The following is a 14,988-nucleotide window of genomic DNA, read 5'->3' on the forward strand; positions in this document are numbered from 1 at the left end:
GCTCTTTACCCACAGGATGTTATCACTGATCTGATGTTATAGGTATCCATGACTGTTTCAGAAACCTGGGTAATGAAGGGCCAGCACAACTCAGCAATGCAAGGTATGAGACATGCTGGAGCAGATGCTTTCAGGAAACACCTTTTTCTTAGGTACCAGGGATCAAACCCGGGGCCTTCAGCTTGCCAGTCAACTACTCTATCACTTAGCTACATTACCAGTGAAGCTATCTACAGAGGGACATAGAGTTTGGTCCTGGGAAACTGATCTTCCACTACCAGTGGGACACCAGCAGGATAGTGTGACAGATGCCTAGAGCTGAGGTCAGGCGGGATCTCAGGCTAGAGCTACACTAGAGCACTGGGGTGTATGTGAGTGGGGATCACTAGCTCCTCAGTGCAGGGCTTCATGGAGAATTTCTACCACCAGAGAAGTCAGCAGAGACACCAGGGGCTGCCTCTGCATTGTTGGTCATCTGCTGCCCTCACCCTTCCCTGATACCAGGCCAGGCTGGAGGAGTGAGAGGAGGAAAGGTGAGACTGAAGAACCCTTAGGGGTGATAAAACTTAGTCAATGCAACTGGACTCATCTTTGAAACTAGAAACAGGTTCAGAAAGGACTATTTCCTTAGGGAATTCATTCGTGCTGGGGAAGGGGAATCCTCAGCCACATGGACTCCCTGGGGTCACACCATCAGACTTTATTCTGTATGACTTCACTTCCACAGACTGCAGGGGTATCATGCGTGTGTGTGTGTGTGTGTGTGTGTGTGTGTGTGTGTGTGTGTGTGTCCCTGCTCAGATGGAGAACATCAAACCCAGACATAAGAGGTGAGCATTGTGGGAATGACCACCCTCTGGCTGTGAATCTTGAGCAGCTCCTCAGCCTCTCTGAGCCTCTGAACCAGAATCATTGGCACCTATAACATCCGATCAGTGATGACCTCTGTCCCTCTTACTCCATCCCTTTCCAAATCCGTTGTGTCTTTACCACCTTTGCTGGACACAGATACAACTCCCCACTGGGTTTTTCACCAGCATCCTCATCTCCTCCAGCCAGCTACCCTGTAATGTCCCCTCATATTATCCAGGCTGACTTGGGACTCTCTAGATAGCTAATCATGACCTTGAACTTCTGATCCTCCTGCCTCAGAGCGCTGGGATCACAGGAGTATGCTACTGTGCCTAGTTTATACAATGCGAAGGATCAAACTCGGGTAGGGCCTCAGGTATGCTGGGCAGCACTTCACTAACGGAGCTACATTCCAGCCTGCCTGAGTATTCCTTATTTAAAAAAAATACCCGTTCATAATGCTGTTCTGCTTGAAACTTTGTCATGGCCAACCATTCACCTATAGATGAAATCTATAAAATATTTTTTTTTCTATCCTGCTCAAAGCCTTCTACAACCTGGTTCTCACTGATCTTTCTAAGTGAACAGAGGTTGCCATGTAGTGCCCCCGTGGGGGATGATGGGAAAGTCCAGGCTGAAGCAGTCTGGCCATGTGGCTCAAAATCCAAAGAAGCAAGCTATACCAATAGAGTGAGTGGTACACACCTTCCCCACTGCTAATGCGCCAGCTTGCACAGTGCCGAGCAATGGCTGGTCCAGACCGAGAGCTGTCACCCACTGTCTTGAGCAGCTTCCTTGAAGTGTCTGCATGAAGGTGCTCTGGGAGCCTACCCAGAGAATGAGGCCCCACTGGGCCTGGCAGCAGAGGTGGGAGCACTGACCCTTGCAATTGGGAGCTCTTCATCCTCAAGTGACTCTCAGACCAGTCTCTACTCACAGCTGGCCGTCTGTCTCACCCCACAGGAGCCCCGCCCTCATTGGCTGTTTCATTGTGGACCGGCAGTACTTCCAGGAGATTGGCCTGCTGGACGAAGGCATGGAGGTCTATGGAGGCGAGAATGTGGAGCTTGGCATCAGGGTGAGTGGAGTTTCTCCCACAGGGCCGAGCTCAGTTCCCATGAGAGGATGAGTGAGTGAGACTAGTAGTGTAGTGTTGAGTTGTCTTTAGTTCGCAACACAAAGGCGGCTAAAAGTTGAGGCTCACATACTGACTCTGAATGTCTAGTTCCTAGCCCTGGTACATGGACGTAGCTGGAGCCAGGGAAACACAGAGCAGAGCCTCCTGAATTTTCAGGGAAAAGAGGCCTTTGGAGCTTGCTTGCCTAGAGAATCAGGCTCCCAGTTTAGCACATTTGTTAAGACTAAACGAATGGGTTGGGGTAAGCAACAGTAGACATAGAAGATCAGCTGGACAAGAGAGACCCTCAGAGTCACTTCCCCATGGCTGTCTTCTCCACAGTGGACCGTAGAACATTCCCAAAGATGGTTATATGAGCTCTAACAAGAAATAAACTCCTGGGGAATAAACAGTATAACACAGCCACACTCACTTCCTGTGGCTTTCTGATCCTACATAGTAATAGCCAGACCCACAGGCTATCCTGCACCTTGATGCTGAGGGCTCTCTATAGTTATTAGCTCACGGTGTGACTCTGTGGGAGGTACCATTCTCTTTCTTACCCTACGAGAACATTTACTAAGCTTCCTGGCTCTTTCCTCTTGGCCTGTGAAAGAGACAACCCAGAATGACCCCCCTCCTCAATCAGGAAGGTATATTGGGTGTCCTGACATTTGGTAAAAATGTACTAATGGCTATAACGAAGGGTTATCACGTCCAGTAAGTGCCCCTGACAAACCCATGGCTTGAGTCTTGGCATATCCCCATAATCGCTCCAACTGTCTTTAATAACCATCACCCACATACCATAGGTTTGCTGACCTTAGAGGGGACCTTGTACCTCCTGGTGTCTTTTTCTTGTGAAATTTTCCTTCTCACAGCCAGCCTGTTCATACCTCATGCAGACCTCCTCCAAAATCTGGTCCAAATGACTCCACCTTTGATCCTTTGGACAAAGTACATGCACCCGGTGTCTCTAGGTCCAGACCTTCAGTTCCCACTTAAGAATCTACCCTCCTCTTACCTTTAGCCTCCTATTCCCACTCCACAGAGCAAGCAGCTGGCCCCGGGCAACCCTCTACTTAACCCTGCAAGGGAGACCAGATGCCAACAGGGAGCATCCATCCCATAATCCCTGAAAGACCAAACAGTGCTCTGGGTCCCAGCTCACCCCAGACTTAACACTAGGCTTTGAGGACTGGCTGAAAGAACTGCCTGTATGAAGCTGAGCTTGGAAAATACTTCAGACACCTGTATTCACTGGCACTCCAAGCAATTGCTTCAGAGGCAGTGGGAATGCACAGGCTGATGGGGAGCTAATGTATTCATAGAGGACAGCGCCTGCATAATCACCCTCATTTCTCCAGCTCTCCCTCCGCTGGTCATTTATTCACCACCCGCTGGCGTTCCCGCCATCTCATTTCAGCACTGCTCCTGGATAAATGCTTGCCCCCAAACACAATCTGTTTCACCAGGAGCAGCTGTCAGGAATCGGCTGAGCGGGCAGCACCGCCTCCGGTCACTTGTGTTCTTTGGGTAAAAATGTCCAGAAATGGGGAAAGGAATTAGATTTGTGAACTCTGCTTCCAACATATGTGTGAGTCAATCACAGAGTGGTGGTGATGTCTGGCTTGCCTTCCTTAAATTATAAAGCTATTTTGGAGTGTGGGCCTGGGTGAGGCTCTTGAATATGTGTTAAAATATCTTTGGGTCTTTTCGTGTTCAGGGTTTCAAATAAAGTATAAAATATCGCCAGGCTTTGTTTTTCCCTCTATCCCTCTCCTCCCACTGGACAGAGATGAAGCATCATTGATGGCAGAGGAAAGGAAGGCTTTTAGAGCAGGGCCCAGCCCCTGTAAGCTGGTGGAACTAAGCACACAGGGAGGGACCAGTTCATTTGTATTCTGGTTCCTCCTTAACAGGGTGCAAAATCTCTGATCATTTTCTTTTGGGATAGCCTCCTATGTGTGGTTATTGCTACCTATTTTTCTCTTGTGCTTTATGAGCTAATATCCCAAGTGCCTCAGTTTCCTCCCTGAGAAAATAGTATTTCTAATTACCCCTCAGGATTGTGTGCCAAACTGAAGACACAGCTCATCACATCCGCTTATGCACCAGCAACTTGTGCAAAGCCCTTACCTATTTTAGAACATGAAAATAAAAAATATTTGCACATATTGAACACCTGCTGTATGTTAGGATCCTGCTAGACATTCTCTTTTTCTTTCTCCATGTTCCATGTGTGCATGCGTGTGGGGTGTGCATTGTTTAATTTTGTATGTGTGTGGGTGTGCATGCACACAGGTTCCTCTGCATGTGGAAGCGCCAAGGTTGATGTCTGGACTCATCCTCATCCCACTGAATTCTGTAAGGCGGGACTTCTCAGTCAAAGCCAGCACTCACATTTGGCTTGTCTTGCTAGCCAGCCTGCACTGGGGATCTAGCCTCAGCCTTCTGAGGGTAGAATTGCAGACGTCTCACCATTGCAGCATCACGTGGGTCTGGGGTCTGAACTCCGGTTTTCATGCCTACATTAGTAGCTGAGCCCTCTTCCCAACCCCAGGGCATTTAAAAAATGCTACCTATCCACAGAATGCCCCAAAGTAGACCTTCTTATGGTATCCCCCTTTATCAGTAGAAGAAACTGAAATTATAAACTTGCATGTGTTTCAAGGTCATGAAATCTGTAAAATACAGAGAAAAGACTTCAGTCTGGGTCATTATGGCTCAATAAACACACCACAGTGATCAAGCCCAGGACCGGGGTCCTTTGAAATCCCAAGAAGTATCACAATGTTTGTGCTTTCTTTCTCCTTTAGACTTGGTCTTGCATGTTGACTCTTATTTTACACTCAAGTCTAGTAAGCCCCCTGCCCACATCCCTGGTTTTTGAGTCCACAAGGCAGTGAGGAAAGAGAGAGCCATTGTAGCAGGATGAACAAGTAAGAAATAAGAGCAGACATGAACAGAAGACTGAAATGTTGTATACTTTGTGGCTCAGAAAGTTCAAGGACATAAAAATGTGTCTCAGAGCTGGCAAGGACATAAGAAATAGGTAGAAACTGGTATGGGCTGAATTGAATCCCTTCCCCCAAATGTCCAGAAATTCTAATTCCTTACCTGGGAATCTGAGCTTCTGTGGAAGTAGTCTCCACAGGTGTAATCAGGCTACAATGAAGTCATGCTGGATCAGGGTGTACACTAACCTAATGTGGCTGGTATCCTTTAAAGAAGAAATTTTGGATCAAGATGAACATGGAAGAAGACAGCCATATGAAGCTGGAGACAGAGGTTGGAGCTGTGATGCTACAAGTCAAGGAATGCTTAAGGCTGGAAGAGGTAGACAGGACCACCCCCTTAAAGGCTCTGAAGGGAATGTGGCCCTTCAGCATCACACCTTGAGTGGGGCTTCTGATACCCATAACTGGGGGTAAATACATTTCTGTCAATTCAGCAATCTCACATGGTGGTTTGTCAAAGTGACCCAAGAAAACTCATGGAGACCAAAACTTCAGATGAGTGCCTGATATCTGAGGAACCTAGTGGCATTTAAACTTCCCTTCTCTCAACTGTGTACAGTGAGCTTGCTTCACCTCCCCTGGAGCTGGGATCTCAGAGACCTGTTTTCCCAATATAAAGTACAAATGATCTGTGAAAAACAACCCATCTTAACCAGGCTACAAAAATGCCCACAGCTAGAGGCCCATGGAACAAATGATGATAGTTTTTTAAACATCATAGAAAGAAGAGGATTTAAAAAAAACACAAAGGCAGATATTACAAAAACAACAGACAAACAAATTAGATCTAGATTGTAAGAGTCTTCAAAGTATTGAATCAGACACAGGATGGAAAATCTGTTGTATAATGATCGATTTATTTATTGTGTGCATGTGTTTGTGTGTGAGAGAGTGTGTCATATAGATGTGGTGTATGCACACCTGTGTGTGTGTGGGAGTGTCTGCACCTGTGCACATGTGTGGAGGCTGTCATATGTGGGGCTCTATTACTCTCCTCATTCTCTTGAGACCATACCCAGCTCTTTGTGTGAGGGCTGAGATTAGAACTTGGGTCTTCAAACTTGTGTAACAAGTGCACTGAGCCATTTCTCCAGCCCCTAAGAATTCGTATTTTAATCTCTTCTGAAAAAATGGAAAATATGAATAAGAAGAGACTTCACAATTAATTCATGTTTAGTTTTTTGTTGTGGTGACAGTACTTCTGAGAAGAACAGCTTAGAGGAGGAGAGACTTCACATGGGCTCAGGGTTTCAGAGGTCTTGATCCATGGTTTCCTGACTCTCATTCCTCATCCTGGGATGAGGTGCAGCATCATGGCACTGAGCATATAATGAAGCAGAGAGACTGTAGTAGTTATGGGTTTTTTTTCTGTTACAAGAAGCAGCATAAAAGATTTATTTCAGCATATAGATGCATGGAATGCATTTGATAATGGAAGGAAAGTTGTGGCAGCAGGAACTTGAGGCAGCTGGTCACATTCATGCATAGTCAGTATCTTAGGGTTTTATTGCTGTGTAGAGACACCACAGCCATGGCAACTCTTATAAAGGAAAACATTAATTGGGTCTAGCTTGCAGTTTCAGAGTTTTAATCCATTATCATCATGGCAGGAAACATGGTGGCATGCAGGCAGATATGGTGCTGGAGAAGGAGCTGATCCACAGGTAGCAGAAGTGAAGACCATGACACTAGGCCTAGCTTGAGCATATAAGACCTCAAATTCTGCCTCCACAGTGACACACTTCCTCCAACAGGCCACACCTACTCCATCCAACAAGGCCATACCTCCTAATAGTGCCACTCCCTATGTGCCATATTCAAACCCATGAGTCTATTGGGGCCATACCTATTCAGGCCACCACAGTCAGGAAATAGAGATAGGTGGATGTGGTGCTCAGCTTGCTCTCATATTTATGCTGTCCAGGACCCAGTCCATGGAATGGTGCTGTCTATCTGAAGGGAGGATCTTCACACCCCAATTTACCCAGTCTAGATATTCCTCACAGACTTGTCCAGAGGGTTCTCTCTCTGGTGATTCTAGATTCTGTCAAGGTGACAATCAACATCAATCATCACAACTTCTTACTCCTCAATGTAAGGGAGCAGGGAAAAGGAGAAAGATCAAGGGGCCATGGACAAGATATATATCCAAAGGCATAGCTTCCATGACACACTACTCCAACAAGGCTCCACCTCCTCCTAGCTCACTTCAGCTCTGAACTCAACAGGGAATTAATCTATTGATGAGTTAGTGCCCTCATAATCCAATCAATCAGTAGTGCCACCAATCAATTAATACATGAGCCTTTGGAGACATTTTATTGCTAACCTGTAGCATTTAGTTTTACTAGGATAAATTTAAAATTGTGAAAAATATAAAATGAAGCTAAGAGTTCAGTAGATAGGTTGAACAAATACATGAACATTATTAAAATAATAAAACTAGCAAACCAGACAGTATAGCTAAAAGAATCACTCAAAATCAACCCAGAAAGAAGAAAAATATATATGGTGGAGGGTTAGGTAGAGCAGAGAGAGTATAATACTTTACAAATCCAAACGGAGATGATAAAAGGAGAAGATTGGACAAAAGCGATTATTTTAGGAAATAGTGTCTTGAATTTTCCCAACTAACATGCCAATTCATAGAAACTCAACTTGTCCAAATTAGGATAAATATGAAGACATACATTGTGTATCTGTACATATGCATGATGAAACAGCAGACTCCCAAAGACAAGAACTTACACCAGTAGGAGAAAGAGAAACTACCAAAAAAACAGTGATGAACAGCCAACTTTCCACTGCAACCATGAAAGGCAAGAGACTATGGAATCCTCTTTTCAATATGCTGTGAAAATGCTTGCCATGCTATATGTATGTATCCGGAATAACACCACTCAAAGGAGGATAAGATACACACACATTCGCTCATGCAAGATCTTCATTAGAATAAGTTAAAAAATATTTAAATTTGGGACAAGAAAAATGATCCCCAAAGGAAATCTGAGATTAAAGAATAATAATGATAAATAGATAAGTCTAATAAAATTTGAAGTGGAATGAAACACAAGAGTACTGCCTGTGGGATTATTAAAACTAAGTGCATATTAATGGGGTCTATAGGCTGGGGGGTTGGATTTGTTGTAAAATGTCTATTTGTTAGTGATAGAAAGGTCACTGGTTGACTTTAAAGTTTGGTAACTTAAGTAAACAAGTTAAAGTTTCTAGGGATGACATGAAAAGCACAGAAAGAAGAAACATGACTTCAAAATCAGTTGATGGAAAATAAAATATGAATATGCTATAAGAAGACAGAAATAGATGTATACAACAGCTTGTGCAGAGAGACAAAATAGGCCTGGTTATATCAGTCAATCTACATGAACTAAGTCAAAACTTGAGTAATTTTAGACAAGCTTAAAAGTTTACTTAGCAATGGGCTACTTACAAGAAATGTATCTGAAATAAGACACAGAAATGATAAAAATCCAAAAGTATAGGCAAATCCATAGTGGTCAGATACTAACCTAAATAAAGTTATTATATTAACTTCAGAAGAGAAGTACCATTATAATTAAAAGGTCTAAAAATGATAAATGTGAAATTCATCTAGAATCTATTGTCAATTTGAATGCTAACTGACTGAACAATGTAAGGTTGTATACAGAAAAAAAGTCCACAGTGTCCTCAGAGATGACTCAACAGCTAAGAGCACTGGCTACTCTTCCAGAGGACCCAGGTTTGATTCTCAGCACCTACATGATGGCTTACAATTATCTGTGACTCCAGTCCAAGGTGATCTGATGCCATTCTTTGGCCTTTGTGGGCACCAGGCATACATGAGATGTGCTGACATAGATGTAGACAAAATACATGAAATAATTTTTTATTTAAAAAGAAAATAAAAAACAGCAGAAACACACTGAGATGTCAGCAACCCTGATAGCACAGTGGAAGGCTTCATTACATCCCAAGTAGTTGACAGACCCAAACAATTAGTAAGTTGAATCCAAATGGCATCTAAAAGCTGCTGAATGCATTTTTCTCTGGGAGCAAATAGAATATTCATGGATATTGACCATGTCCTGGGGGATGAGACAAGACACAACAAATATCAAGGGTTTTTCTCACAGGGAGCATATTCTCATACCAAAATGGAATTAAGTTAGAAATCCATGACCAAAAATTGCAGACAAAAACTATCATCTTTGAAAATTATGAGACATGCTTCTAAAAACCCATAATTTAAAGAAGAAATTGTGTCGGAAATTTGAAAATGCCTTGATCCGAGTGATAACAAATATGTATGGGGTATATGTTGTGTGAGTGCAGCTCAAGTTTAGCTTAAGGGAAACTATCTGGCATCCCATTCCTCCATTGGAAATAAAAGCTGAACAGTAACAGTATATAAGTAGTTAGAAAAAGCCAACAGAATAAAAATAGTAGAAGAAAATAACAAAGAAGTGCTCTGCCTGCACATTTTACAACATCCCTGAGCTGTACCCATGGTGGAAGTAGACCAGGACCTGGAGAGAAAACATAGGGTTGAAGACCTCAAAGGCTTAAGGAAGACAGCCCTGGAAATGGTCCAGGAAGCTGGCACAGATAGACACTGACATCTCTATTGCATGAGAGGAACTACACCCTGGGAAATTTTCTGTAGTTCTTGACTATGAAGACCCCAGAAGTGGGATTTTTTGGTTATCTCTGACTCATCCTCCACACATTTATATGTTCAGACGTTTGGGTGCTCTTCTAGCTGTTGAGTCATTCCAGGAAGTCCTGAGGATGTCATGAATGTCTGCCAGTATCCCGGACTGACTTCAAAGATAAAAAGCAAGTAGAAATGAATTCACATTCTACTTCCTTATGCAGGATATAGGCAGGACTATTCTCATGATGGTGCAGAACCCAGAATTAGAATTGGTGATTACAGCATGTTCTGTCCTATAAGATGATGTTTGTTGGAGTTGTTGACCATTACACTTGCTAGAATCTTGCAAATGTAGCCACCTAATAGAGATAAAGTAAAAAAAAAAAAAATGCTAGGAATATAAAAAGGCTCATTGATATGGGTATCTACAAATAAGAACATATAATGAACAAGTTTGTGCTATAATTTGAAAATACCAACAAATATTACAAATTTGTGGAATGGTATATTTATGAGAACTAACAGGAAGAAATCAACACCTAAACCTATCCCATGATCATGAAAGAAATTGAATCCATAGTTTAAAATATTCTCACAAATAAAAACCTAGGGCTAGGTTGTTTCACCATTACACACTGCCAAGGTCTCAAAGATCAAAACACTCCAAATGTATAGACATTTTTGAACATATAGAGTAGAAAAAGATAATAAGTGTCCAACAGTAAAGCAGCTTGCATCTGCTTCTGTAGCTAAGCATCTAGGGAGTCTGGGGTTACAGCACAATTGTTGAAGATCTTAACATTCCTGATGCATAAAAGAAAATTCTCAATTGTATTTTGTGTTCTTGTTCAATAAGGCAAAAGGGACACACACACACACACACACACACACACACACACACACACACACATATATTAAATTATATTCATGAGCTGTATGGAGTTGCCATGGAGAAACATGGGAGGCCTTGCTTGCAATTAGCCCTTACAGCTGAACTCTTTAATATGAGCCCATCCTCCTATGGCAGAAACCAGGGAGGTCAGAAGGGGAGGAAAGAATGCCCCCCTGCAGCCATTACCCTATTCATAGTGTCTAGATCAGGCAGCCAGAAGACAGGGACCTCCTCTCCACCATGCTCTCACTGTGGTGATCCGTGGCTGGATTAAGCTGTTTGGTATTACCACACAGAAGAGTTACCCACAGACAAGGCCTTTTTGAGCAGCCATGGGATATACACAAGTCATTGCTCCTGTCTGAGTGCCAGGCTTTCTCACTGGGGTTTCTCATGGGAGTTCAGAGCCTCTGATTTGGAATATTCTTTATCATTTGGCCCTTTAGACAATGGCCTCCTACGCTGATGACTCTTAAATAGCATTTTCATCCTCCAGAATGGTCCTCAACTGCCTGTCCCTGAGACTGAATCGCTGCCTTCCTTCTTTATTCCTTAGTGTGAGCCTTGCTCCCTTTACCTGCTGTTTCTTAGCTACTTCATTGGGACTGACTATGAGGTGAGCTCTTTCTGTGCATGATTCTGGCTCTTTTCCTCATGGAGCCAAGTATCATCTAGGATGGGAAGAAGTCTAGGTGACTGGCTGCACATTTGGGTCTTCATTCAAAGTTCTCCATCTACAAAGCCTTTAACGACTTAAAAAAGCTAGAGTTTGTACCTAGGGGCTCTCTCTACCTCAAACCATGACCCCTCTAACCCCATGCAGTCTTCTGTTGTCCTGTCTATCAGAACTCACCCCCTCGTAAACCTTCTCTCTCAGCCGTGGGGACCCTAGTTCACACCTGCCCATGCCTCAGAAAAACACCTACTCCACAGGCATGCAGGAGGAAAGAAGCAAAAGTCGGGGAAGAAATTGAGCAGACCTCACAATGACATTGTTCCCAGGTATCAGAAACACCCCTATGGATGAGAGTGTGGCTCAGGGGTAGAGTGCCTGCCTCGCATGAACAAAATAAGCTCTGTGTTCCAGCCCCAGCACCACATAAACCAGTAATAACTCCTGTCATCCCAGTACTCGGGCAGTAGAGGTGGGAGAATCAGAGGTTCAAGGTCATCCTTGGCTACACAGTGAGTTCCAGGCCAATCTGTGATATGCCAGACTCTATCTAAAAATAGATAGATAGATGATAGATAGATAGATAGATAGATAGATAGATAGATAGATAGATAGATAGATAGATAGATAGATGTTCTTAGTTCCTGCAGGAAGATAGTCTAGTGTTTCTATATCCATTATCAGCAAAGTCAGTGCCTTGCATCACTACTTCCAGAATTCTTCCCTTACAATTATCCTTTAGAGTGCACACACATAGTGCTATAGCAAGCTAGATGTTATTATCCTGACACTGTTAGAGGATTCCACATGTTTATGTTGGCCCTGAAAGTTAATTCATCCTTGTACTTTATTATCTCATTATCATAATTATTATTTTTAACAACAACTATAACAAGAAGAAATAAATTTAGATACTCCATAAACTCTAAAGTGCTCTGTATAAAGCATATGATTAATCTATCCATCGTCCATGTGACATTTATGTTATAGAAACATGCTGCCACCCATTTTAAACTGTGGTTTTTTTAAGGCATATATTAACTTATATATGTTATATCCCTGCCAAACTTTTTAGTCAAATAGTGTTTAAAATCAGCATTGTAAAGGAAGAAAACTGATTCAGGCTAACTAGAAATCAAAGGGATGATTAGAAGGCATTTGGGTCTTCGCCACTCTGACAGGTGAGGCCTGGCTCTTTGGGTACGACTTTAATTTGTGTAACTATTGTGAAGAAGCAGGCTTTTCACACAGCTGAGACCCTCCACATTGCCATCTCCTGTGAGCTGCTCAGACCTCTGGCCCACTTGCCTATAGTGTTGTTAATCTCTGTTTTTAGGATGTCTGCACATTAGTAGCAGTGATGCCTTGTCTATCATATAATTTAAACTTCCCTCCCAAGTGTGTTATGTGACTTTTGTTTTTGCTATGAAAGGACAGCTTTGCTTTATTTTATTTAGACAAGGTCTTACTGTAGCCAATGCTAGCCTTGACCTCACTTGGCCCAGCCTTGCCTCTGACTTGCAATCCTCCTGACTCCACTTCTTGCATTACCATGCCCAGCCTAGGTTGCTTTTTCAAAATCAAGCAAATGTATCAGCCTTTCCCTTCCTATCCAGGTCCTTAAGAAAATCTGACCCATTCCTGGTTGTAGAGAACTTCACCTACACCTTCTACTTGCATATCATATCTTTCATATTTTAATCTCCAATATTTTTTCAAAATCAATCCTGACATAGTGTGAGGGATGGACCAGTCTTATTTTTCTCCATGAACATCCTACCACATTCTGTCTTAATTCATTTCCTGTTGCTATAGCAAAATGCTGGAGAGTGGGAGATTTGTAAAGAATAGAAGTTTTTGCTTTTGCTCATGGTTCTGGATAGAGAAGTCTAAGGCACAGCACCCAGGGCTCTCTGGCCTCAGTAAGGATCTGGGCCACACTGCAGTATGGTGTAATGGGAACAATCAGCAGTAGGTTCAGAAGACACAAAACACAGTTTAAGAGTGTAACAGCCTAGGCTTTTTCAAAGTGGTGCATATTTGTATGGAAAATGATGGATTGCAAAATGATGAATTTTCATAATGAAAATGATGTTTCATAAGTTTTTAAAATCAAAACCATCATGTACTTTGACTCTGTCTACTTTCCTGTACCCTCTCCTGTCACCCTCTATTCTTTCCCATTCTTTCACTTCAGCTCCCCCAAGAAGTATCCCTTCATGTATGTTTGTGTGGGGATGGATGGGTGTACCTACGTCCCACAGATGTGAGAAACACAATATTTGTCTTTACAGACCTGACTCACTTTGCATAATATTGCCCTCCAGTTCCACCCCCAGAACCATGAGAATCAGCCTGGTCCCCCATGATTAGTGTCACCATGGTTGACGTGCCAGTCTAATCGGTCACTGGAAAAACAGTGTTGTGAGCTTAATGTTTCTGAATTGGACTTGGACTGAAGGACCTTTGTGGGGTCTTTGATGCAGTAATTCCAACAGCAGTAAGTGTACAACTCAGAGACCCTGCTCACACTTTTTAGGTGATATTCCAAAAAATTAACAAATAAGAAAACAAATTCTGAATTGTGAAAGTACAAATGAGAGAGGTGGAGGCAGGAGGATGAGAACTTCAAGGCCATCCTTGGCTACACGGTGAGTTTGAGGCCAGCTGGAAGTACATGAGACAATGCATTAATTAGTTATGTTCTGTTGCTGTGATTAAAATACCATGACCTAAAGCAACTAAGGACGAGTCTATTTTGTTTATGGTCCTAGAGAGCTAGGTATTCACGATGGCAGGAAAGACTCAGTGGCAGGAACAGGAAGCTGCGAGTTCACATTTCAACCTTACACAGGAAGGAGAGAAAGCAGGCAGGAAGTAGGGGGAAGCCGTGAACTCTGAAAGCCCACCCCCAGTGATGGAATTTCTGCAGGAGGGGGTGCACCTCCTAAATGTTCCACAACCTTCCCAAACAGCACCACCAACCAGGGACCAAGGGTTCAATCACATGAGCCTGTGGGAGACATCTTATTCCACCACCACACTCATTGTCTCAAAAACAAAAATTAATGTAAATGATCGCATATGACTGACAGCACAGACAACACAAACTACAGCAAATGAACATAGTAAACACAGAAAGAAAAATCCTGTTGAAGAAATGAGTATTTAAGAATTTAGGTCTGCAAAATTTGATTGAAGGAAACAAAACTGAGTAGGAATTGTTGACACAAAAGAAACCCGTATAAAGGTAGTCGCAGCTGTACAGTGTGGTGTGTGTGGAAGCATCCCTGTGGAAGAAGCCCATCATAGTTGGCAAATAGGTTCTAAAAGTGTGAACCCAGTGATAATAATACTAGTAAAATAAAATTAGAAATTAGTCTGGAAGAAAATGCATCACTCTGAGCATCATTTGAATGAAGCCGCAAGGCAGAGTCCAATCTGTGCAGGGTCAATTGGCAAGGAAAGATCCTATGTGTGCTGTAGGGGCAGTGAAGATGGTCAGGGGATGGTCTGTCTCTGGGGAGTTGAGTGAGGGTCTCTAGAGGAGCTGGCTACCAGCTAACCAGCTTTAAGCCTTACCTTCTGCAGGTAAGACAGAGGAGGAGAGCTCTGGGGGGTAGAAGTGGAGTTATAGGATTCTTGACAGACAAAAAAGAGAGTGACCACAGCTGTACATCAGAACATGGCAGAAACATGGAGGGACCAGCATGCATGTGCAGAAGTAGGCAAGACAGAGGCACAACTTTATTGATTTTTTTATTGTGTGTAAAAAAA

General features: G+C 43.0%; 1 protein-coding gene across 1 annotated transcript in view; it reads left to right on the forward strand.

Moving 5' to 3' along the window:
- Positions 1-14,988, forward strand: part of Galnt18 (polypeptide N-acetylgalactosaminyltransferase 18) — a 317,779-nt gene that overhangs the window by 236,648 nt on the left and 66,143 nt on the right. The window contains 1 exon segment of the mRNA XM_028875840.2: positions 1,816-1,930. Within this exon segment, the coding sequence (XP_028731673.1) occupies positions 1,816-1,930 (115 nt within the window).

This window comes from Peromyscus leucopus, chromosome 1 (genome assembly GCF_004664715.2).
Source record: "Peromyscus leucopus breed LL Stock chromosome 1, UCI_PerLeu_2.1, whole genome shotgun sequence".
Lineage (NCBI taxonomy): Eukaryota > Metazoa > Chordata > Mammalia > Rodentia > Cricetidae > Peromyscus > Peromyscus leucopus.